The 27,897-nt window shown below is 36.6% G+C and overlaps 1 protein-coding gene across 1 annotated transcript in view; it reads right to left on the bottom strand.

The window, feature by feature from the left end:
* Positions 1-27,897, bottom strand: part of PLXDC2 (plexin domain containing 2) — a gene marked incomplete at both ends in the record, with an annotated part of 233,776 nt that overhangs the window by 39,945 nt on the left and 165,934 nt on the right. The window contains 3 exons of the mRNA XM_079538477.1: positions 7,672-7,771; positions 18,110-18,228; positions 21,038-21,160. Coding sequence (XP_079394603.1) covers positions 7,672-7,771; positions 18,110-18,228; positions 21,038-21,160 — 342 coding nt within the window. The remainder of the gene's footprint in view (positions 1-7,671; positions 7,772-18,109; positions 18,229-21,037; positions 21,161-27,897) is intronic.

Here is a 27,897-nt window from a genome sequence, read left to right as displayed (position 1 = left end):
CTGGAACAGGCAGCCCATGGAAGGGGTGGAATCACCATCCCTGGTGGTGTTTAAGGGGGGATGTAGTGCTTTGGGATCTCATTTAGAGGGTAATGTTTGTGGCAGGTGGACAATCTTAGAAGCATTTTTCAACCTTAGTGGTTCTATGATTCAAATAAATCTACAAAATAAATATTAGTCTTAAGGGAAGAGAAAAAGTGCATCCAAGGTGTCCCATGGCTGAGGCGCCTCTCGCTGTAAGGGTACAAAGCTTACTAGTCAAAGAGGGATGAAGAACATCTAAACATAACATAAACATCTAAAAATAAACCTGGGAATTCTCTTCACTGCATACAAAAAATAACCACTGAGTTATTGGTATCAGTTGGAATAAGCAGGGGGAATCTTGGGGGACAGAGAAGGTGGCAGAAACAGAGCTGCACTAAGGTGGGTTAATTCTCTTGCATTCGCCAGGGTTGCTGAGTGGGAAGCAGCTTTGTCCTCCTTCACTGTGTAAGCTCCAATGCACTTGTAGTCAGCACCTGGTTTTCGGAAAATGATATTTCTTTTTAGCTCCAAACTATCAGCATTGCCAAACACTTCCTCCTGCCATTTATTTGAGGCTGATTTTGCTGTTGCTTAACCCCTTCTGATAGGAGATTTCTCTCTTGGTCTGAAGTGTACCTTCAGTTGAGCTAGCAATGCTTTTTACCTACAAATTCAATCTGACAGGATAAGGGACAGAAACTGGAATGTGCCAAACATTTTCCCTAACAAATACCTTCTATTTAGCCACATCCTTCAAACCCAAGAGGAAGAAAGGGTTTTTAAGACAAAGCTAATCTTTTGCTGGGGTGAGGAAAATCTCTCTCCAGCAGTAAGAAGTCTGTGTTCCCAGGATGATAACTCCTATAAGAGCACCTTCCAAATCAGAATGATCAGAAAATGCATTTGAAATGAACTCCTGCCAATGCCGAAGGCTCTAATATGTTTCCACAGAAATCTTTATACTTCTGTCCAAAAAAAAAAACAAAACAACAAACAAACCCCCAAAAACGCTTAAATTAAAATGCAATTGCTGGCACTTTAGCTGAAATCCATTTCATTTCATCTGCCTTGGTATGGACTGCTGTGTTATAATCTTGTTTACTCCGAATATTCCCCAGCACACTCCATGCAAGGCTACCAAGGCATAAGGAGTTTTGGACTTCCCAAAAATCCAGGTCACAAACACTTTCATCTCACCCAGTACATGAAACTGCCAAAACACTGATGTTGAAGTGAACTATGTCTGGTATCAAAACACATATTTTTAATCATGCATTGTCCAGCATGACTACTGATCACATTCAACCCCTCTGCATGGCATACTTAGGTAGGATCTTGTTTTCCTTCACTCAGAAGAGGGCTGTGCCAACTGCATACTGTCTACTGTGGGAAACCTGTGCACAAAGTGGTAGTTGGGTAGTCACTTTCTAACCGCTTGCAGGCAGACAATTAAACACACAAGCATTCAAATTCATGTGCATGGCTAGGCTGTAAAAATGCAGGTGTAGATTCCCTTGAAAGTCTGACTGGAAACCTGCTGTGCAGAGCACCCTTTTCTATTTAGCATTCCGAACCTGCATCTTAAATAAACAGGCTAGAAACGTTAAACTCAACAGGATAAACTGAAATGTGAGTACTGTCCTCTTTCACTCTCCCTCAATCACTCCACAAAGACCCCTTCAGCTTATGACACATGCCCTTCACTCAGGTGGAAGTTATTCTTTGTGTTATGCTGTCTCTTTAACTATTTTACAGACAAATATAAATGCAGAATCACAAAGAAGTAATGGGCCCAAGTACCTCAGCATGTGCCCTAACTTGGCAAGAGAAAGAGAAATCATTTATTTTAGCAACAGACAAAAAATAACGTGGGTATTTTGCTGAACAGATGCAATACAGTATCAGCTCTAACAGGAAAAGGAGGAAAGGAGAAGGACTTTTGCATACATACATATTTCTTAAGTATCATTTCTGGTTCTGAATTTCAGAAAACATGCAGATATTCTTCTCCTATCCACACAAATTATTCTTCTGTAGGTCTGGTTATCTCAAATACCTTTTATAACTGTATAATATGAAAAGCTTACACTTTTTTTTCAGTAACAGGGTCTATTTTGTACATTTGGCTTAACTTACAAATTACCAAATTGCTTATTGGTTATTTCTGTGGAATATATTTGTGTTATCTTTGACTATGAATCCAAAGACGCATTTCCAGAAGAAAAGAAGCACAGGAAAACACCAGCTACTTGAGGTAAGTGGCCTAAAGAGATAGCATGCGGGGGTCAGAAGGCCATTAAAAGAACTCTTTCAAGGGATTAAATGGTAGATCAGTCAATTATAGATGTGCAAGATACTGGAGTGAGAAAGCATTTCTATCTGCTTTTATCACAGTCTTTTTAAACTAAATAATGACATGTAAATATTCCATGGAACAGAACTTCCAGTTAACTAAATGTACAAAATAGAGAGCGGAGATGGAGCACCAGAGAGCAGCAGTGTCTTTGTAACATACCTGAAGGGTCAGTAGCTAGCAATATACTATTCTAAATATGTGTCCAAATGCATAATCTCTCTAGTACTTTTCCACTGTGCAATAACTTTCCTCGTACAGCATTCTTGAACTAAAACTTGCAACCCAGTGAAACATGAATATATTGGAGAAGACAGTCTGAGCTTTTCAATTATATGTTCACAAAAATAAAAAAACTTTGACAGTGAAAGGTTTCTAGGGAATCAAGATCTGCCATAAGCCTACCAAAAACTGCTATACATGGCCATATGTATTTGTACAGCTGTACTTTCATTTTTAAGTCCAGCTGATGTAGAAAACACAAATGATGAAGTACAGAAATCAATTTGAAGTAAAGAATTTATGAAACATATCCACTTTATGCTGCTAGCAATTTCTGAAAAATGTAAAGGACACAGAAGAGTGGCACACACCTACTGCACTATACACAATTGCATGGTATGTAGGTTGCTCCAAAAGTAATGCTTCCTATTTATTTCCTTACAAACTACAACAGATACAAAGAGCACAGTAGCGTTATTTGATAGAGCAAATTCTGAGCTACAAAACAATAGTCAACATAGTCACCGCCATTAGCTATGTATTTTCATTGGCCATGAACAAGAGCCTGAATACCACGCTTGTCAAAATCTGCACCAGAGAGGTGACCCACCATTGTTTTCACTACTGCCGAAATGCAACATCCACCACCTTTCTGCGCTTACACTCACTGTTTTGTCTCCATAAATATTCATCAAACATTGGTTTGATTGTTTGTTGGAAGAATTCAATTCTACACCTTTGCTTTATCCACACTTCTATGTCAGATGCCATTCTGTCAGAGTGCCTCTCTGCTGCCATCTGTCACACTACAACAAAATGTAACAGAATACTGACGGGAAGGTTCAACCCCTACTGCCATATTACCAACACCCATCTCTGACATCATGGGCTAACACAGTAAAATAGAAAGTATTACGTTCAGAGCAGCTCTTGTACTTCAGCACTACTGAGTAGAAAACAATCATGCAATTATATATTTTGTCAGCGTGGTACCACATGTATGGTATGATGGTATCACAATAAATATAAGGGAAACAGAATGTCAAAGTGATTTCTTCTTCCCTTAAACAGCTTCATATTGTTAAGACTGTTAAGATTAACTAATTTATATTGAAGACATTGAGAAAAAACATGTCTGCAATGAAGCCATCACAATTGCTTTTGTTATGGACATACACACTCGAATTTACACCAAAAGTCAGACTCTCTAAGTATACTCATTTTATGTTTCTTCTAAATGTTACTGAAAATCTGCCAAACCTGGAAGTTGAATCTCATGGACATATAACCTGAGAATTAAAAAAAAATCAGTGAAGCAGGCTCTGCTTTATGAACAACATACAAAAACTCTGCTACAGCAATGGTCTGTGACTATCACCCATCATTTTACTTTGTAAGCCTCCACACCATTTCAAATTTACCCCAATTCATGGTGCTGCTCTCAGCTCCCTTAAGTCATCATTGCACCCAATTGTCTAATTTTTAGGTTGGTTAATGGTCATCTAAGGCCTTGGCAAAAATATTTTTAACTTTAATCACTTCATATCAGATGAGGAAGTGCTGTTATTTCATCAAAGATTGGCAGCCCACCCATCTCTTCCCCTCACTATTCTTGATTTTGACACATAGAGCCTAGGTACCCAACCACCTGGCAGATGAACATGCAGGCCTGGAGGATCTGGCACTCTGCTTTTTTAATTACACTAGGGGAAAGTAAGAATAAATACTGTTCACCTTACATGGTGGTAAATGACATATCCACCAGCAAGGCAGCAGCAAGTTAGGCTTTGAGATTTATCTGACTGCTCTGCACCTTTATATGATGAATATCACCAACATAAACTGCTGGTCTTCTTTTACCATTCAGGAAGATAATGCTAAAGTTCTGTTTTTTGTTTTTTTTGTTTTCATGGGTCTTGCTGGAAAAGAGTCTGCAGAAAATAGTTCAATATGCAGAGTTGCCACTTGAAAATATGCTTCAGTTGAAGTTGCACTGAAACTGGAATTCAAGGCTATACCAAAGCCTTTGGGAACATATTTATTGATGGCTTTCCAATTTGGCTTATCATCCTTTGTTCTCCGTCCATTCCCCTTACCATCCTAAGGCATTCTCAAGTTTTAAAATATGTTCAAGATCAATTTCTGGAACAAAATACTGGTTTTGTTTCACAATCTGCCAAAACAAAACTTATTTCTTATGAACCTGAGCTTTTAATCTTACTTCCTCCCAACAACAATCTTGAACATCCAAAATAAACCCCTTTAGTATTCCTTATCCTAATCACTAAATTCCTCTTTCCTAGCACTCTCAGATCTCTTTTCCTGTGGCTTCTAATTATCAAGAAGGGAAGAAATACTCTCACTCCACCCCCTTCTTTGTTTGTTCTCAACAATGACCACAACATATGAACATTCATAATTTCATAAAATTTAGTAGCTCAGACTGAGAATGAGTTCTTGTCTGTATTACTCTTTTTAGGAGATATTTGTAGAGCTTTATCCACATTAAAATTTGAAATGCCTTTATAATATTCCACCTTTTGACAGTTAACTTTCTAAGTTTAAGGTAGACTAGATTTGTTTTGATGTCAGTTTTGAGCAACAAGCACATCCAATGGCCAATTGAACATAAGGATCCTAGACTTAGTCTAACTTTACACTGGGAAGAAAAAGTACTACTCCCTTGTGTCTGGAAAGTGAGAAATACCTTTTAACTAGCTCTCAGTTATCCGAAGTTATGTGACTTTAGTCTTATGCTACTGTCTGAGTAATAGTTTCATTTTCTGGTAGGCATTTGAGTAGTCAGAGTAACTAACATTCTCCGATAAAATATTATATAGGTGATGAATCGAGAGTGTGCTACCATTCAAAAAGGTTTGCATTGCATTTGATGTTTGGTTTCTTTTCAAATGTAAGATGTATACATAAATAACTGATATAATTCAAACATAAAGCAGAAGGTTTTGGTTTTTTATTTTAACTATCCATGAACATAAAGGGAAATTGAATTCTGCTTCATGGAAAAGTCTTTTCTAAAGTTTTGAGAAAGAATGAATAGCCATAATATCTTTTTTTTTTTTCTTCTGGGAGAAGACAACAGTAATTTATTTTCTTCTATTGCCTGAAAGAGCTAAGAAACAAAGAAAAAAAATTGTACATAATGCTTTTCAGTAACTGATTAGAGCCATGGCTGATTTAACACCTCTGAAATGGTAGAACATGAGTATTTAAAGAACAAATGACACTGGCTCTCTGTGGCCAACACAGTGTAGTAGTTCTCTCAAGGATGCTATTATGTTGCCTATATGCAGTAATAAAAACTTGTCTCACTGAAAGAACAATTTGGCCACAGCAAAATCTATGACAAATTGATGATTCCCCTGACTAATACTAGCTCTAACTGTAAACTGTAAACTAACAAAAGTAATCACAGATTACCACCATTCACAGAAGCAGTTGTTGAGGAGCAAAGTAGTGAATGTCATGTAGCAATGTGGATACAGTGAGAATATATCAGTTGCTGCAGCAGTGTGTTTTAGACTCCATGACTCTATACACACATTCTATTTTACTTATCTGTTGCTCCTTAATGTAATTTAATAAGACGAAATACTAGACAGATTTTGTGGTAATTAGAGTCGCTTCACTTAGCAGATAGAATCATGTGACAAAAAGGTTGACAGACTTACTAAAAGAAGATCAGCAAATAAGTATGTTTTCAGCAAATGCTTCACTTTGTATTACTAGTAAAACGATGCATTTCACTAGTAAAACAAGATGCATGTCTGAAATAGTTCTACAGAAATATTCAAATCAGAATAAAGATTCACATATACCAGACACTCTACATAAAAATATGTAAATGTAAAAAAAGTTGTTTGAGTAGCTTGTAAAATCTGAAGACTTGCATATTCAGATCATTCAGTTACAAACACTGCTTAAACCGCTAATATGAGTTGCTTAGAATCATTTATTCCTAAGTACTCAAAAGTACTCTATGCAGCCATCCATAGGCACATCACATCTATCGTGTATCAAAACCAAAGTTCTCCTAAGATCTGATCTCTTAAGTGAGACCTGGACTCTAACCACTCTCACGCCACGTTGAGTTCACAACAAGCTAAAACTCTCAATTTTCTCATAGTAGGATAATCTCATGCCATTAGAATTATCCTTCCTCATACCTAAGACTGTTTAAATGAGTTGAGAGAGGCAACTGTACTTTCAACTTCAGTATCAGCCCCATCCGCATGTTGTCTTAAAGATGAGCTGGATCAGGTCAGTCTTCAACAGCTTCATCTGCATCACATTTCCACCAGAGTACTCTTTAGAGCAAACCTGGACTCAGGCCAAGGAGGCTGGCCCAACTGCAGTTCCATCCATTTGCACCGTACTATTAGAAAATCATCAAAAATTGAATCTACCAAATTTGTTTCAAATCTATAAATAAAAATGCACACTGAAAGCAAGCATGCTCTCTAATGGTTACACATCTCAAAGGGGTCTGAGCACACTACATTAAAACAAAGCATTAAGGAAATCATACTTGATTTCCTACTCCTAGTTTTCAGTCAACTCATATACAGTACAGTTAATGTCAGGTAAAATTAAATATCATCTGCATTTCTGTTGTCAAAATTGAGCCCAAGATGGCATTTATGTGTACATGAATTTGAAGTTCAGAGGTATCAAGAACTTCCAGCCTGAATACATTTTTTATTTTCTATGTTGATCCAGATGACTTTTCTGAACAGGTTGTTTCTTCATTTCTATGAATAAGGACAAAGATTTCAGATGGAGAATCTTATGGAATCCCAAATTCTGTGAGTAAACAGTTTAAGTTTACATTATTTAGCTGTTTGTTTAGTTTTATTTACTTACTTTATCTGCATAAAAGAAACAATGACAGAGAAAGGCACATTGGGAATTACCATGCAAATAAAATTACACTTGAATTAACAAGCTGAAATTAGGGAAGTAATTTGTTGTGTTGCTGATCATCCTTAATGTAATCAGCTTATATTTGTTTCTCGGCCTCCAAATCATTAGTATGACTACATACTACATACTGGGAATTTGTTGGATCCTGTGCACGACCACAAACGCATCTGATAGTCCAACTTTCACTGGGTGATTCGTTGAGCTTATCTGTGACACAGCAACAGGAATCTGGAAGACAAAAAAGGAGGACACGCATGAACAATTGAACTAAAAAAATTGAGCCAAAAACTAACAATATTTTCAGAATGAACACTTAGCCATTGTAACTTTATATAAGTATGTAATATAATACACCAAATTATGAGTAAGGATGTATTAAAGATTGAAAATAGAGTTTTCAATTTTATTTTGTCCCACTTCATTTAGAATTTTATATAACAATATTCTAATCAAAATTTAGAGGTGGGATATTGTTAATAATGACAGAGAAAAGAGCAGGAATTTTCAGTAATTTATTTCCTCCAGTTGAAGACAAATTGGTATGAGGTGCTAGTATCAGACATGGAGGAGGCATTACCTCTTGTCTGCTATTAAACACTTGAATAGAAAGTTCAGTTTGGGATGAGCAAATAAAAATTTATGACTCAGGTAACTTGCACTGAAAAGTGTTTTACAATCTATTTGAAAATATTTTTAGTCTGAGGATGTTCATATTCAACATATTTTGGAGTAGTGGGGAAATTGTTCTAGAAAATTTTGAAAATGTCAGATATACATTGACATCTACAGCAAGGAATAAAAGGACTTAGAGAGTTATCTACTAGTCCAGCTTTACAGAGCAGAGATATTGATGCCAGGTAACATAGTTTTATGAAGGTAGGCGTTATCGAATTTTATTTCATTTTTTGGAGAAGACTGCAGCTTTGGCTGATCATTGCATATTTGAATTGTATAGTAGAATTCTGTAAGGTTTTTACTTAATGACAAGTAAAATGTATATAATATTAATATAGTTAATCAGACTAATCACAAACTTATCCATCATTAAAGGATCAGATTTTCTTAAAGTCTGGGAAGGAAACATAAATTTACTGCCTACCAGTTCCTCAAATGATACTCACAGAGTAAAAATAGTGAAATGTTTGGATGAATTAGCAAAAAAGAACTTGTGAAAATTATAAAGTTACAGCTTATATAACAAAGTGTGAAGTAGAAGTCAGGGGATCATTTTCTGGAAATCAACAGTTCTGAAAGGATTTTTGGGATGGTAGTGAATGAGCAACACCAGTTTTCAGAGGAGTAATCAGAGCAAGAAACTTAATTGATGTGATATCTGATTACATAAACAGTGAAATACAACCTAAGAGTGACGTTGCTGCTTTATATTTATGCACATTAGATAACTACTGAAGTTTTACGCAGAATTTAGGAGGGTCTATTTCTTGAAAAGATTCTGAAAACTAAAGGAAGATCAAAAGAGTCACAAAAATCATTTGAAAGCTTCTGTAGTTCTCAATTGCCATTAATACTGTTAAAGAGATTGATTTGTCTTCTCCAAAGAAAGTGGAACACTGACTTGATTACCATGAGCAAGTACTGCCATGAGGAGAAATAAGTCTAGGGCTAAAGAATTTTTGCATTCAGTACAGAAAGGTACAACCAGAAGCTGAAAACTGCACACAGTTTCAAAGTAGAATAAGATTTCTATGATTGATAGTTGTTAACCACTGGGATAAACTGCCAAAGGAAATTATCACACTCTACCCACTGCTGCTTTCAAATCACAGCTGACATCTTATTTTTGAAAGCTAGCCTATAGTTAACCAGGAATCACTAGACTGAGGACAGAAGAAACTGGAACAGATGTTACAGACTGAGATGCAAGGTGCTAACTCAGCTAATCTAATAGTATACTCTGGTTTATCTATGTGAAAATAACAAAACTATACTGTTGGACAGTGTTTTTCACTTGTCAGATAAAATCTAAAGAAAAAACCTTTAATAATCCAGTGAATGAGGATTCAGTATTGTCTTTTTGCCAACCAACTAACAATGATATGTTTTCTTGTATTTGAGTTTAAATGTAGTTTGTTTTTCCCTTTCCTTGTTCCCAAAATATCCTTTAGCTTTGATTTCACTAGAATCGGGCTAGGAAAAGTTAAATTTGAGAAAATCAACATAAAAAGTGAGTTCTTTTAAATTAAATACTGTCATAAATTTCAAATTATTTTACATTCTCTACAATCTGTGAATTTGTACTGTTTTGGCTGCATTTATCTGGAGCTTCTTGTATACCTGATCTACAAGAAATAGTTTGGTAATACTGCTATTTTCACATCATTTTAAGGTTGGCTTGTATCAGCTATTAGATAAGCTTGTATCAGCTCAGCTGCGATGCATATATTGGAGAATGTGATACATGATATTGAAAAGACATACTTTCAAAGTCCTCCAAATAAAAGACTTACAGAGTTCATAACAAGTCTATAAATTTTCTTTAGCATGAACACAAACAAAAGAAGGGAAAATTATTCACAATCTCAGAATACTTTAGAGAAATACATATATTAATGATGAGGGAAACTGTCTTGAAAGATTTTGAGAACACAATATCAAGTCAGAATATCAAGTCACTGGTTTGAAGAATGCAATGACTATTTCTCTTTCAAGTTAGGAAGGAAATGAAGCAAATGAAGAAAGGAATCAGTTTAGAGATACAAAATAAAGCTGGAACTGGTGTTCAGATAGGTGTATGATCTGCAAAGTATGCTGGAAAAATGGCAGCAACTTTAAAAAGCTGTTGAAATTCTGAATAAGTGCTTTAGAAGCAGAAAAAAATATGTAAGATAAGGAAGTCTCACAAGTTAAATGAGTGTAGCCAGCTCTTCAAACTGTGATATAACTTACGTCCAGTAAGTAGTCATATGGAGCAAAAATGTAAAGTAGAGGTAATTAATAATCAAAGAAAAGCTCTTGAAAAACTGCAGCGTAATTAAATCTGCATTTTCAAATGCATATTTTTATTCTTATAATAGGAGGAAATAACTGATTTTACAGAAAAAACATTTAAGTCTATCAGTGATGAGTGTACCGAGCTTACAGGTGAAATCTTTTCAATGAGATGAAAGGATAAAGTGGACATTTACCATATTATGTATTTTTAGAGAATACACCCTTTTGAAAGGAATCTTATGATAAGTGACATGTTTTTTTTATTGAAAACTACATGCATACACAGTTAGTAAGCAAATAGCTACTGTTCTGAATCTCTCCTTTGAATGACAAGACACGTCATGACAGGCTGACAAGTTGAACTGTTGAGCAAGGAGTTTTATGACATTGTATAAGAATGATGGATTTTAACTAGAATCATTCCAAAATATATGTTGGTTCTACCATCAACAATATGAACTCTTGTACTGTGTAAATCACAGGTATATGAATGAGCTTCCCAAATGCTTTGGGGATGCTGACATCTCTATTACTGATTAAGTAATTCAACAACAGGGAGAATACTTAGAATTTATGCTGAATTCCATTCTTCCTTAGGCACGGTAATCTAGACAGTATTTTCCATCTGAGAACTCCCAAAGTTTTTTCTTTTCAACTTTTCTCTGAGGGCTAGTCAGAATCTTACTCTTCAAAAAAAAAAAAAAAAAAAAGGCCTCTAACCTTATTCTGAAGGAGATGGTAAGCGGGGTGCAATTACTGCCCCACATCAAACCCAAGTCAAAGATAAGAGCCAGAGTAAGCTGCAAAATAATAATTAGGAATACAATAGTACTTATATAGGATTTCCATTGCCAGTTTCCTCAACAAATATTAAAGACCAAATTGCATGAAACTTATTTTGGGGTTTTAAGTTGAATAAACTGAACACCTCATAAAACCAAAGATCCTACTTCCATATTAATATTTTTGATAATAATAATAACAGAGAAAAAAAGTGCAAAAAATGTATAATGCAGGCAGAATATTTGATCAGATTGTTCAATTTTTAAATTTTCTATTAACAATCAGGAGGCTTGGAGTGTTTGGAGCCTCAAAATGAAATATATTCTATCACATATAGCAGGAAAATCAATTTTATACAAGTGCCAGTAACTAATCACACACATTCACTTCTGCCTACTTGAACAGTAGAAAGGAACACTAAGTCTCAGAATTATATTATTACTTCACATTTTGGGCAAACTGAAAAGGCATTTCAACTTTTATAAAGGTTTCTGGATAAACAGGGAGTCATTGCTATTTAAATGAACAGAGAAAGCCTTCAAGAGAGTGAAATTCAGAAAAATATCATAAACCATTAACAAAGTACTTCTGCCTAATTTGTCCTGCATTAATCACAGAGGAAAACAAAACAAAGTGTGTGGAACATTATGCACTAGCAGGAAAAGATTATAATGAATAGTCACATTGTTCAAGAAGAAAAAAGAGCTCCTGAAAACTGAACTTCTGAGAAATTGACAATATAAAAAAAGTAATTGCTACTAAATTATACAAAAGTATTCATTTGCAGGAAATACTCTTTGTTTTTTTTTTTTTCTTTCTATTGGATAGATTGTTCAGTACCTTCAGTATTTTACATATAGCAGAGGTGTATCACCTCCTGCAACTGACATATTAAACACTTGCTAGAACGCCAACTAATGGTGTAAGCAAAGTGTTACTTAAAATGAAGATATTTGCCAGTTAAACAAACTAAATTGGGAAATAAATACATATTTGACTTGCTTTTGGAACTTGCCATATTTTCTTTCCAAAAAGGAACACAAAAAACTGTACCCAGTACATAAAAATTGCTTGGATATTCCCACTGTAATTCAATGCTGATATTCATTCTAATATTATGTTGATATTAATTCAGACCTTATGCCAATATTATCTGACATTCTGATATTAATGCTAAACTGAATCCAATATTTATGTACAGGAAGAATATCAGATAAACAGATTAGCAAACACAGTAGTTATGATATTTAGTAGGGCTAGGTTCACCTTTGCAAAGCATTTAAGAATTAGACGAAATACCAAACTAAATCTCGTGCATTTCAACTAGTTTTCTCATTTTGAAAACTTGACTGCATAGCTACTTCACTTACTCATTCACTTTTCTGAAAGATATTCAGATGTCTCCAGATTTCAAAATTTTTGTGGCTCGGCTTCTTTTCCACATTTTTATTTCTTTTAGAATCTATTATGGATCTCAGATAACAAGCATGCATTTCAGACTGTTTCCTGCTAGGCAAACTACAGAACACAGAAGATTGGACAGATCTCCCTGACTCTCAGCAGACTCTAGCCAAGACCTTGCTTTCGTTATCAACACCAGTTTTATGAGATAGCAAATGTGATTTGGAAGCAGGAAGGAAATGAAGAGGGAATCTCAAATAGTTTGAATAAATCATAAATAAAAGGTAAAATCTAGTTTGTATTTTCATTAAATGTATAATCCAAGTTATTTTATAAGTGGATTCTTCAGGATAAACTCCCATTGTCACTCACAGAGTCCCTGAGGGATGCTTTATAATACCACTGGCAACCTGTGTGATACATGTCTTGCACTGATGTTTCAGCTTGAAAGCTTCCTATGACAATGCAGTGAATCCCTCACAGGTTTGCCATAGATCACTGCCATTTTTGATGAAATGTGATGTTAACATGAAGTGGCGCCAAAAAGATGGTAGAAATCTTCCCTTTCTACTTTCACTCATGCTAGTGAGCACTCAAATCAGTAATTTTATTGGAGTTAGCGGGGCCTGTGACAATATTACACACCAGCAAGAGAAATTATTCCATAATGGAAGATTTCTGAAAGCACTGGATTTAGAAACCAAATCAATTCCTATCTGGGTGCATAAGCTCTGGAGTTAAGATTTAATTTACAAGTGCCTCAATTTTTGTCTTTGGACAACTTGTGTTTGATCAATAATTGGAAATATTATTTCATTTTCCTGAATGAGGTAGTTTTAATGAAGTAAGGCACATGGTGAATGCAGTCTTCTAAAGATCTTATTCTCCAAATTAACTACACAAGTCCCAGTGAAATATATAATTGTAATAATTTCACAAAATTATTTGCAGACAACTAGTATGTAACTACAGTCCTAGAAAAGTCTCTGTCCTTGAATGAGTGCAACAGTTCTAAAGAAATTTCATTCAGGACAAGAATCATAGAATCATAGAATCATAGAATCACTAAGGTTGGAAAAGACCTAAAAGATCACCCAGTCCAACCGTTCACCTATTCCCAATAGCTCCTACTAAACCATGTCCCTCAACGCAACATCCAGTCTTTCCTTGAACACCCCCAGGCTCGGTGATTCCACCACCTCCCTGGGCAGTCCATTCCAGTGCCTGACCACCCTTTCTGAAAAGTAATACTTCCTCATGTCCAGCCTGAATCTCCCCTGGCGTAGCTTGAAACCATTCCCCCTGGTCCTATCACTAATGACACGAGAGAAGAGGCCGACCCCCAGCTCACTACAACCTCCCTTCAGGAAGTTATAGAGAGCAATAAGGTCTCCCCTGAGCCTCCTCTTCTCCAGGCTGAACATTCCCAGCTCCTTCAGCCTCTCCTCATATGGCCTGTGCTCCAGACCCCTCACCAGCTTCGTTGCCCTTCTTTGAACACGCTCCAGGGCCTCAATATCTTTCTTGCAGTGAGGGGCCCAAAACTGGACACAGTACTCGAGGTGCGGCCTGATGAGTGCTGAATATAGGGGAACAATCACCTCTCTGCTCCTGCTTGCAACACTGTTTCTGATGCAAGCCAGGATGCCATTGGCCTTCTTGGCCACCTGGGCACACTGTCGGCTCATGTTCAGCCGAGCATCAATCAATACCCCCAGGTCCATTTCCTCTACGCAGTCCTCCAGCCACACCGCCCCAAGCCTGTAGCGTCGCCTGGGGTTGTTGTGGCCGAAGTGCAGGACCCGGCATTTGGCCTTGTTGAAACTCATCCCATTGGCTCCAGCCCAGCTCTCCAGCCTGTCCAGATCCCTCTGTAGGGCGTCGCTACCCCCAGGCAGATCCACGCTTCCAGCCAATTTGGTGTCATCTGCGAATTTACTGAGGGTGCACTCGATGCCCTCATCGAGGTCATCTATAAAGATATTGAAGAGGACAGGCCCCAGCACCGACCCCTGGGGAACACCACTCACGACCGGTCGCCAGCTGGATTTGACTCCATTCACCACCACTCTCTGCGCCCGGCCCTCCAGCCAGCTCCTTACCCAGCCAAGAGTGTACCCATCCAAGCCTCTGACTGCCAGCTTCTGCAGGAGAATGCTGTGGGAGACAGTGTCAAAGGCTTTGCTGAAGTCTAGGTAGACCACATCAACAGCCTTTCCTTCATCCACCAGATGGGTCACTAGATCATAGAAGGAGATCAGGTTGGTCAAACAGGACCTGCCCTTCATGAACCCATGCTGGCTAGGCCTGATCCCCCGGTCACCCTGCACATGCCGCATGATCTCCCTCAAGACGATCTGCTCCATAACCTTCCCTGGCACCGAGGTCAGGCTGACAGGCCTGTAGTTCCCCGGATCCTCCTTACGACCTTTCTTATAAATGGGAGTCACATTGGCAAGCCTCCAGTCATCTGGGACCTCACCAGTCAACAAGGAGCGCTGACAGATGATGGAAAGCGGCTCGGCTATCACCTCCGCCAGTTCCCTCAGCACTCTTGGGTGGATCTCATCTGGCCCCATCGACTTGTGACAGTCCAGCTGGAGCAGTAGGTCTCTGACTGTTTCTTTCAGAATCGCAGGGGGGTTAGTGTGCTCCCCGGCCGAGATTACCAGGTCAGAGAGAGGGGTATCCTGAGGATAACTGGTCTGACTTTTAAAGACAGACGTAAAGAAGGCATTCAGAACCTCCGCCTTTTCCTTATCCTCAGTGGTCACATTCCCAGCCTCATCCAGCAAAGAGTGGATATTCTCCTTTGTCCTCCTCTTACTGTTAATGTATTTATAAAAGAGTTTCTTATTCCTTTTCACACCAGCAGCTAGGTTAAATTCAAGCTGGGCTTTTGCCTTTCTGATTTCACCTCTACACATCCTAACAACTTCCCTGTATTCATTTTGAGTGGCCTGTCCCTCTTTCCACAGGCGGTAGATTCTCTTTTTCTCCCGGAGCCTCAGGAATAGCTCCCTATTCATCCACGCCGGTCTTCTTCCCCGCCGGCTCATTTTGCAGCTCAGGGGGACTGCCTGCTCCTGCGCCCTTAAGACTTCCTTTTTGAAGAGCAACCAGCTCTCTTGGACCCCTTTGCTTGCTAGGACTGAATGCCAGGGGACTCCCCCTATTAGTCCCCTGAACAATTCAAAGTCCGCCCTCCTGAAGTCCAAGGTAGCAGTATTACTATTCCCCCTCCAGGCTCCACCGTGAATCACGAAGTCTATCATTTCATGATCACTCTGTCCAAGACAGCCTCCAACCTCCACATCTCCCACCAAACCTTCCCTGTTTGTGAACAGCAGGTCTAGTGGGGCAGTTCCTCTCGTGGGCTCTCCGACCAGCTGTATCAGGAAGTTGTCCTCTACATATATTTGAAATAATAATAATTTGTATATATTATATGGAATAATTTGTGACAGTCTGTACTGTGCAGGGAATTTGAGAGGTTCCATTGCTGAGCAATGGAAAAAAGCCATAAATTACCTACCACATTTGTAAATTCCAATTCTTTGTGTTTAAGGATTACTGAAACAGATGATCACAACCTACTCCTAGAAAGCAGACGAGGTCTGGAGGAAGCTCTCAGTAGAAACAATGAGAGCAAGAAGCCCATCCAACGCTACCACAGAACTTGCTAGGTTTATCCGTACATCATATAGCATAGTTGCTAATGAAGTGACCCATTTCCTCCCATCCTCCTAAATGAATAAAATATTCTCTGCCTGGCATTCAGCATCACTGCATCCATTTGTGCAAAATGAACACAAGATACTATCATTTTAGAGCAGCAGCTTCTATCACCAATATTAAATTCATTTTGCAGAGTTCTAGACATTGACAGAAAGGGTTCAGGATCTGATAGCCAGGAATAGCAGTTTTCTCATAACACCACCACTTTGATGATAGTTCTCAGCAAATTTATTTTAAAATTACAAATTGAAGTAATGTAACTCCCCACTTCTCTGGGCCTTGAAGGAAGGACATTTTCCGTAGTCTTCAAAAGCTTTTTTTCCTTTAAAAAGGTTTCAACAATAGGAGATAAAGATGCTTTGGTGCACAGTCATTTGACAAAGCTCAGGCTCCTCTCTGGTAACCAGAGCAAAGCTTTTCTGAAGCTGGAGTCAACATGTTAATAAAGCACATTGATGAATACTATGGCACATAATGTTCAGAAACAAACCAAGAGTCAGAGACATCAGCACATCTTCTGTAAGATAAGGAAAACCAGGTATGTGGGCATATCAGAAGTTTCTTTCACCTACAAAAATAACTCAGAATATTCTGCAGCAACCCTGTTAGCAAGGTGCAAAGACATTTATCATAAGATATTAATGCTACTAGTAGAATAACCCAGACTCCCACTAGCTTTCTAATGAAGGGGAGAGTAGTATTGCTTCATTTAGATACATGGCTTTGACACAAGCATGATAACTGAGCCTGACAGCACACAACTGGTCTGCAGCAGAGAGAGAAGAGAAACCAGATTTCCCCGAATCTGTAAAATAAGTCATATCACTAGTAACATTTTTAACGTGGAGGATAAAAATACATTTACATATTCAAAGAAAAGTCACAATTTCTTACGCTCTTCATACTGGACTGAGATTAAAATATAAAAATAATCAAAATAATCAAAATGAAAGAAAGCATTCCTTGTCCTTGCAGACTTAAACTTATCCACCTGTTGATGCTCATTTGGAGGACACTGCCTTGGAGGTATAGCCTCAGAACTAGTCTAGTATTAAGAAAGATTCATCAGAAATATTGAAATATACAACAAAAATTCTAAAGGACTTGGAAAATGCACAAGATCCCAATTGAGACAGCAACATACTGAAGCTAAGAAGATAAACCAAATGGCTTCAATCTAAACAGAGTTATCACCAAAGAAATGGAAAGCCTCACAGAACAGAAGACACAAATTAGTTATTTATTGTTTGAAATACAAAGACCTTGAAGACCTTCAGTAGACAAGAAATTGAAAATGTAAAAGAAAGGTAGCCTTTCAGTACTAATCTTTGATGCTAGAGTATTTAAGTTAGTTGAACAAATTGAGAATATTGCCCTACATTTCAAAGCTGGAAAAAAATCTACAAATCAATCAAGACTTTGCTACCAACCAACACTTACAATCATACAAAATGGGCCAGCTGAAATCTAGGAGTAGCACATTTGAGCCATGTTGATCTTTTTCAAATCCATCACATGAACATCACTTTCACAATGAAGTGTAATTTTCTGCATAATAGGTGACTTAAAAGCAATAGGTGGAAATGGTCTTATACAGTTGAACTTAAAAACATCCATCAAAAATGGGGGAAAATTCCTCACAAGTATAAAGAGATTTTTCTACTCAAATGAAAGTTTTCTGACCCAACTTACTTCTTTGTAGCCGAAAATGATACGCCCATCATTGAGAAGGGTGGCCTGAAAAGTGAAACTGCCCAGGTTGTAATTATCCTGCAGATGAACATGGTCCCACTGGACAACTAGTGCTGTGCCTGTGAACCCCAGAGGGGGGGTAGAGAGGCAAAGGGAAGAAAAAATGTGAGAAAAATATTAACTGACTGTAGGAAAAGTACTTAACTGCAGTTACTTGAAACAAAAAACAGTGATTTTTCTATTTAGTGACTCAGCCCAGCATCTGAAGAGCCGAAGATATTACAAACATAAGTTGCAGATGAAATCTTCTTAAGGGTAGACATCACAGTGCCACAAATAACTACCTCAGCTACTCACACGAGTCTGTTAAATCAAGAGTGGCCAGATAACTTGTTTGGAGATGCATAAGAATCTCTGAAACAAAATCCAACATTCACAGGTGTGCCTCCGTGGCTTTTCTTCCACTATCTACATATGATATGTTTACATATATACACCATGAAGACTTCGAAAAGCAAAGTGCTAATAGCACTACCTGTTTTGTGAAACTTATTATTTGAAGAACTCATATTCTTCCATTAACTATGCATTAATATAAATAGTGTTAATTTTTTTTTTGCATAGTGCAAACCCTTGCTGAGGCTCTGTAACTTGAAAAATATTAGGAACCGGCAACAAATAAATATAGCTTGAATTTAAACCACAATTCATAGCTGGAGTAAATATTAAGTCTGGTGTGCAGAGATTTACTTGTAAGAGACTTGTTAATATTCATAGGAGTTCTCTTGTTGAATATCCGCTTACTGCAATAAAAATGTACCCCAAGTGACTTGCATATCCTCTGAGCATGTTGTACAGATGTTGAGGGTTACAGATACTTTCAGGTAGCTTGGCTGAAAGACACTTATCACCAGAGTTGTGTTTACTGAAAATGTTTCTTTTTTTTGTCTCCAAGACTATACACTGTACCCAACATATTATTGTTTTGGTGCTAATGGGAGTTATGTGCTTTGATTCACAACACTTTAATTTTGTTTCTTGCAGAGTGTTCAGGGTAGCTCAGTTTGCTTCTAGCTCAAGTATTTTTGATATATCCTTGAAATATTGTTTGTTACAGATCTTCAGAGTTGTAACTTTTATTAATATATCTGGTCAAAGGATGTCACTGAACTATGAGCATGCAAATTTTTGGTGCATACTGCAGTAAGTACATTGCATCATTGGCCCATGTGTCTTTAATAAATACAGCACATGCTCAGTAATTTGAGCATTTGTCTCTGCATTTTTCCTATTGCAATCAAATGTATTAACTGTTAATCATTAATTCTTATTGCAATATACTAAATTTCATTTTAAAGGAATGTAGAGGGACTGTTAAAACTATTGGAGCAAAAATAGAAACATTTATAGCCAGTCCAGAAGTCAGAATACCAAACTAAAGCGGAGGTCAGCTTCCTCCAAAACACTGTCTCCTCATTCCCAAGGACACTTGTGTAGGTTCATGTGAATGTAGGCAATTGCCTCCACAATGGTGGACAGGTCACCACACTCTGTGCTTTTCCAATACAGATGCAGTTCTAACCCAGCACACTTGCCCAGAGAGATAAGACAGTAATGAATAAGTTATAAGGAGCTGAAGAGACAACTCACACTTTTAAAAAAATCTGGGGTAAGATGGCAAATTCTTTGTCCCAAAGAACCTTTGGTCCTAAAGATCATCATAACTTATGCATGAGGAAGAATGTAAAATTTCAAAAATATATTCAACCCTGTGATAGAAGCTAATAAATCTTGTGTGGAATACAATGATAATCAATAGTATCTTTCCCAGAATATTGTAATTCTTTCAGGAAAGATGACAAATCTCAGGCCATGGTCTCAGATGATGTAAAAAATGAAAACAGTTATTTTTTTTCTTAGAATATTCAAGGACTAATATATTCTCATGCAACTCTGTTGAATTCTTAACAACTAAGGACAAGAATGTGAAAAATTTATGACTTGGTTAAAATAGTGATAGGATATATATTGATCACGGACCCGAAGAATAAAAATGTACACACCTGATTGTAAATAGGATGCATTATTGGACATGTTCTTAATCTTTGTTTTAATTCACTGTGCACAACCATACAAAGGATGGTACAGACTTACCAAGGAACACTTAAAAAAAACCCAGATTTTTTATATTATCCCTAGGTTTTAAATTAAGAGTGAAGAATAAGTGTGGTTGCATTCAATCACTAAAGTCCTGAGGTAAGGCAGCTGAATGTCATTTAATCACATACGTTATGTTTTCAAAATATTAATTATAACCGAATTCATGAAAAAACGTCCACACTTTTAAGGCACCTGAAATATTTTACAGAGTTTTGACTTAGCAAACATTGCAGTTTGCCTTTTAGCCTTTCAATTTTTTCTACAGGGGACTGCTGAGAACACATGGTATAGATCAGCGTATTGGATTCCAATCCTGGAACTCCATGGACACTCAGTCTTTGACAGGTTTATTAACCTTATACCTGCCCTTCTTCTGTATAGACTTGGTATTACACTCTATGAATACTTTTAATTTCCATTTTAGACAAGGGGCTGGACAGTATTTTCTGTATAATTTTTCAAGGAACAGGAACTTATACTTTTATAGAAGTCAGGTCTTTCCTTTTAAAATTGGTAAAACACATTGCTAGTTTATGTACTTTGATACACGACAGCAATCTACCCAATTAGGAAAAAGAACTGATGACTCTCTAACCATTTTATAGATAAAGAAATTTTTTGGATGTCTAGCCACATGGTTTAAATAGCCTGTGAGTTTAAAAAAATAGATACTGAAAAAAATCTTCAGTTTTTCCTTCAAAAATATTTAGGAAAATATGAAGAATCAAGGGACACAGATGCATTTATTTACGAAGGACTACTACATACCATTATCAAAGTATCTGACTGTTGAATTTCTTGATACACTGGGATCAAAATTTGCCATTAAGGGTGCAATATATTGTGTAGCTGTTAGCATTCGATGCACAACTTCTCCAGTATATATGAAACCTACAATAAAGAAAAAAATATTGTGACTATTTCAGTAACTTCTGAAAAGATTTAATAGAATAGCAGGTTTAAACAGGCATTGCCAGAGCAGTAAAGGGTCTTCTGAGAGAAATTTATCCCACCACCAATTTTGTAGTGAATTAAATAAGATCTAAAACTGCAGGAAGATATCTGCTTGTCAGAAGAACAAGATCCAAGAAAAACAATTAAACCACTACTTCAAGAAGACATTTTCCATACAGAAAAAGAACACAAAAACAGAGCAAACACAAGGAAGGCAAATTCCAGTTATGGACAAAAGGCAGATATATGGCATTATCAAAATGAGTCATTTACCACTATGTATATTCCATAGTTTTTTCCACACCTTCCAGCAATCTGCCTTTTTGCTATTTATTTATCTACATATTTGTTTTTGTAAATTATTACCTCTTCAGAACTTGGGATAATCTTTTCTCCTATTTGTAGAGAAACAGAGTAAGAGACAAATTCAGACAACCAGAAGCGACAATCTTTAAAAAAAAATCAAATGAGGAGTGGAACAAGTAGGCTTTTTTCACGATTGTAAGCCAAGATGTAATTCTGGAACATTCTCTGCATTGTCAGATCTCACTAGTTTTTCCTGCTCATCCCCAAATCCACAACAGTCTTCAGACAATTGTACATCCTGGGTTGCTTCCATCAGCAGCTCTCACTTAAAAACTCTACCTAGTTTGGAATTCAAGTATTTTCTCTGAGGAAAAACAGTCATCTGTGCACTTAAATGGCAGAAAAACCTTGCCATTTTGAACAACTTATGCTCTACAAATAAACTTGCATTAAGGTTCATGAACTCCAACTAAACAGAGGGACTAACATCTTTAAATGCCAAACACAGTCTGTCTTCAGAACTTTAATTCCACTGTAGTGTCTATTCTTAAATTCTGTCTATTAAGTTCTTTTTGAAAAATTCTGTTACCAAGGTGGTGATCTAGGCAACTAAATACCTTTACATCATTTAAAGCACACCTCTGTATTCAAAGAACACAGCATTTTAACGTCCAATCTACTAAATCCTAGAATGAAACCACATTGAAGATTCTTTGAATTAAATATCTAAATAACATTTTTTCTCTTTTGCTAATCGACACAGAGAAAAAATATTTAAAAAATGAAAAACACTCACACATATTTACAAGTCATTCATAGACTTCATTAGTCATTGTTTTAGGGTAGCGAGCAGTCCTGTCAAAGCATAGTCCATGAAATGCATTTCATTTTTTTCCTGTTTATTGCTACATACTTCTAAAATATCACTGCCTTGAGAACCACTTCCTCATGTTTATTTAGACATTTTAAATAAATAAAATTTCATAAAATACTTATGCTTTATACTATTTCCTTGGTCATGTATGCTTGTATTTTAACACAGTCTTAGGTAGGTCTATAACCCTGAAATCCCTCCTTAGTATTTGAAGATAACAGAAACTCTGAAGCCATATTCATGTGTTGCTCCTAGCCTTAATACTTCAGTACTTATTTATCCCTTATGCAATGCTCCCATCTTTACATACAGTTTCCCTTTCAGGTTTTCAATAGGAAAACAATAGGAAAACAAAAGACTTGCTTGTGTTACAACACATAACTAAGTCAATCAGCGCAGGTGATTAGTAATCAAAGAGTGTATTTCCAAGTGTTTGCTGGACACAGCTTTACTTTAGACAAAAATGAAAAGCATGAGGTGGACGATAGTTGGGAAGCAGGCAGGCCCTGCATGAAGATCATTCTAATGAGAACTCTAGTCTTGCATTGGAACAACTTAAAAAGAAACACAAAGTCATTTCAAATCATCCCAGACATTCAGAGGCTGTAGCCACTGTGGAGCATGGACATTTTATCTCTGTCACTACGACTTAAAGAAAGCAACAAATGTAAAACTAACTTATTCCTGAATGGAATTCTGTAGAAAATTGGCTAATACTATCTGTGACCTAATTTTCTGACAGTGGCAAATGCTCATGGGTTATTAATTTAGTCAGGAAGAATTTTTCAGACCTACAATTTCCTGAATCACTTAATCTCTCCTTTGTGCGAGAGGCTGGAAGTACTCTCTTCCAAATCTCTCAAGTACTATATCTAAATATGTTCCTAAACATTGGAATGTTATCAAACAGGAAAGAGTGCTCAGAATACTGTAAGTTTCGCATGAATATATAAATCTAACAAAAACAAAGGATGGACTAATACTAAAACCAATTGAAAAATCCATGAGGATGTATTCCTACTCCTCATAATGAGCAAAAGAACAGTCACAAAAACTATGGGAATTAGATATGTAATAAATATATATTGCTACTAAACTGTCAAAACATATTTTTTCTTGATGCAGGACCTCAGTTGATTTCAAAATGCATTTAAGAACTCTTCACTTTGAAATATCCTCTTTATCTGATGCAATTTATAATTTTCAGCAGTAGTTTTCTTGGCTCAGGAAATTTTCCTGGAAAACTTTTGAGAAACTGGAAAACTGGTGTACTCTGTTCTAAAAGAGCACAGCTATTTCAGTAGAAGCTTTTGGGTTGGCAAACCATCTCTAACATTTCACTTATGTTTAAACATGATAAAAAGGAGCTCTCCCATCACTTCTGTTGGTTATACTAGCCTGTCATTTCAGTGGCTTAAGTGGAATAGCCCTGGATGCACATCATGATCTGAGGGCACAACTGATGAAACAAGTAATCTGAAAATAAGATTAAAACAATATGCACAGTAAGCTTTCTGTGGTTTCCTTTTCCTAATCCTTGTTGCACACAAAGTCAGTATCAATTAGGACATTTTTTTATAATGTTTCCCTGCTGTGCAGAATAACAATACACACTCAAAGCAGCACAGACAATGAGGCTTTTGAAGTTGCTATTGTGCATCTATAAAGATATGATGAAACATGGGATATGCAGGCAAAATACAAATGAAATATCTATACCGATAATCATCATCTCACTTCTAAGGCACTGCATGTTAGGTAACACAGAGACTGGTTTTATGTATCTGATGCTACAGTAAACTGGTTTGGTGCTTTAGCATCTAGTTGAATTAGAGCAAAAGCCAGTTTAGATTATAATATTGTGTGTGATTTTTTAAAAATTACCTAAAATAACTGGTCATACCTTAAAAGCAGAGATATACAGAGAATATACATAACTATATGCCTCTGTACTTGTGATGAGTACACTCCATGTTAGAATCTCAGCATTTCTTGAAAATTATGACTCCTTACATAGTACCAGGTGGGTTGAACTTTGCCAGATGCCAGCTGCACAGCCGGCCATTCTCTCAAAAAGGGAAAAGGTGTTCTGGCAAAAAGAAAATTTTCAGGGGAAAAAGGATGACTGCGTCTGCTAGAAAAATATAACAAAAATAATGGTATTAAATAACAGTAATAAAATAAGTCGATGTGGAATTACTCCTTGAAACAGTCATCACATTGTTCTCATAAAAAAACGCTATAAAAACGCTTGTTCTACAAAATGATCTCTGCTGGAAATAAGAATATGAGACAATATTTCTTTTTCTTCCTGAAATACCAAAGCATTTAGCAAGAATAGGAATACTCTTAACTACTTTGTTTATACACCAGTAAGCAGTTTGACACAGACACTAAAAATAGAACTGTAACTGTATTTCCTTTTTTTTCATAGAGATTGACTAAAAGTCAGATAAGTTTGGCCCAAACTTCATTAAAAAAACAAATAACAACAACAAAAAAAGAACTAAACTCTTATCATTATTTTTGTAATGATAGTATGTATTGGCTCATACACATTTTGTACAGAAGCATTCATATTTCCCATCACAGACATAAATTTCAGTTTTAAAATCTACAAAGTCTATGTGTTTTGAAAGTTCACCTTCCACATTAGCTGGAACCCAATCATGTTCCAGACCATGGCAGAAAATCTTCAGCAAGCTGGTTTTGGCATAGAATGTGCTTGAAAATATTGACTCACAGGGAAGCGAAAGACAGATGATTTTTTTTTTTTTTTTTCAGAAGTAGCTTAATTCCAGATTAGAGAACTGACAAGATGATTCTTGGAACTTAAGAATAAGTGAAAAATAATGTAGTAAAAAAAAAAAGCAATAAAAGTGTGAGACAAGAACCTGGAGTTCAAAACAGATATTTTTTTTTTTCTTTCCTATAAAAAGAAAAGCAGTCGCATACAAAATATTAAATATAATAATAAAAAGAATTACAGGAAAGAAATGACTGTTTTGAAAAACAACTTACTTTCTTATCAGGCACCTAATGTTAAGTGAAACCATACATTAAAACTCTTATTAATAGCATAAACTGTGGTTACTTAGCTGGAAAAGAAAAAGTCTGCTTACAGTTAATGAACAATGAATGATTTTGCATGAGAGAAACAATCACTGGGTGAAGGCAGTGCTTGCATTCAAGCATACAGCTCAGTGTGGGTTTACTCAAGTGCCCTTGCAGCATATAAACTAGAAGGCAAATAACAGAGCAGCTTCCAAAACAACAGAACCAGAAACGGTTTCCATAAGAGGGTAGGCTTCAACCCAGATCACCCAAGGGAAAGCCTAGATTTTAGTTTGTATATTCAAATACGAAACAGGCTTAGCAGAGATGTAGTAACACATACACACAGTGAAATGTTTTGCTGAATAGAGGAACTATTTCTTTCATTTCTCCCAGTTCATTTTCCTATTTAAATGGGGTGAGCGCATACAACTTCTCATTTTCCTCCAAATCCCTCTGAAAGCTGTTTGTGCAGCCAAGAGAGAAAACTGCAGCAGAACTGGCAGGAGCTTCCTGATTCTCTAGCCACTTCTGCTTTGGTCTCAGCATAATCAAAGGTTTCTGAGGCAATCTGTCCTGTGATATTTCCTGTGACCCCCAAACTACCTCATGGGTAATGGTGCTTCAACTCCCTCTTTACCATTTTAGACCCAGGGTACTGATCTTTTTTGATGGAAATCAGAATCAGCATAAGTACAGTACCATATAGACAAATGTTTTCAAAATTCTCACAACTTTAATACTCGGCCTAGTAATTACACATTGAAGAATGACGTTAACTCATCTGAGGATCTACTTCCTCATCTACGATGGAAAAGATACTCAGACAGAAGAGATAAAACATTTATCTTGGGCCTATATAAACAAACAAAAAACAGAACTCTGTAATCGGCTTCGGAGCCAAAGAAGTACTTCATGCCTGGCTTTTAGTCAAGCAGAGCTGGACATCATTTATCAAGACAAAGAAAAGCTCCTTACAGCTTAGTAGGGAAAACTGATTCACTTGCCATCTTGATGTCTTCAGTTGTCAGAGATACTACTGCACCAAAGAAAAAAAGTGGGAAAGTGGATCAAAAATTCTTCCTCAGAGTTCTCCAGTTCACTATGACCCCATTTTCACTGTAGAAAGACACTGGAGAACACAGTGACCGTCTGGTAAAGATATGACCTCGTATGCCCAAACAACCAAGATTTCCCCTGAATGCCAGGAAATTTTAGGAGTGTTGTTACAAAAATAATCATCAACCGAGATTGATATAAGGTATACAACACCAGCATAACTCAATAAAGTATGCATTTATGTTTCCAAAGCATTGTTGATGTTCGATTCCATTATCCTACTACTGGAAAATGCCACTTTAAAGCAGACAATTCTCTTCTGTTATTCACCAGCGTTTCTGCATCTTTTAAAAGATTTTTGTAAACAAACTTTATTAAAAATTAGCATCTAATAAATATTTATCATTAACTATTAAAGAAAACTAATTTCAAACTTGCAGGACACAAAACAACCAATTTGCAAATACCTCCCCTTTGTTCAAATAAGAAACACAATTATATTTTGTGCCACGTAAATGAGACTATAAAAACCAGGCTCTTCCACACACATTAACACTTCTTCCTGCTCATCTTTTATTAAAAATAAATGTAATTGTTTCAAATAACAGGGAAAGCCTCAGCTCTGTTGCTGCTACTCTTCTCCAGAGAGATAAAACATTACTACTTCAAATGCATGTTCTCATTAAATTAGAAGGCATTTGTTTAGACTGACGCTGTACAAAGATATTATTGAACTAGTTACTACATTGGTTTAACCCCGTTCTTATACTTAATTTGCCTTAGTGTAATTATAAACAACATCATAGAATTTAACTGAAAATAACCAGATCCCAGATTTCCAGGTCCCTAAACAGGAAGAAGGTGTTTAAGCTGTATTAACTAGCACAGTTCTTGCCTTGTCTGTAGCTGCTGAGAATAGCTGCAAAATTTGACATGCATTTTAGTTACAGGATGATTCTGTTGTCCTACTGGATGTTTCTGACTGATTGCTTATTTTTTTGTCTTAACTTCTTTCATCTTCTACGCAGTAACAGTAAACATTTGATCTGTCTGTCTGTCCTTGTTACTGGAATTACACCACTAAAGAACACAGAAGACACGTTTATGTTCAGGGGAAAAAATGGCAAGATGTAGCACAGGGGAAATAAAACGGATCAGAAATCGTGTTGCTCACATATTTAACTGGTGAGCCTGACAAACACTGCATCAGTGTTTAAAGTCCCTGAAACTGCATGTAAAATATGTTTTCATTGTGTTTTTCCAGATATGTCTCCATCAGCTGTTTCACAATTAAGCAAATTCAAGAATACGCTATAATTTTACACCCCTAAAATATACCAGAATAATGAATGCTAGAAACAGATAGTGTCATGTATTTTCA

Source organism: Tetrao urogallus (genome assembly GCF_951394365.1).
Source record: "Tetrao urogallus genome assembly, chromosome: 7".
NCBI classification, from domain to species: Eukaryota; Metazoa; Chordata; class Aves; order Galliformes; family Phasianidae; genus Tetrao; species Tetrao urogallus.
Note: the sequence above shows the minus strand (reverse complement) of the source record. Positions and strands in the feature narration are given on the sequence as shown.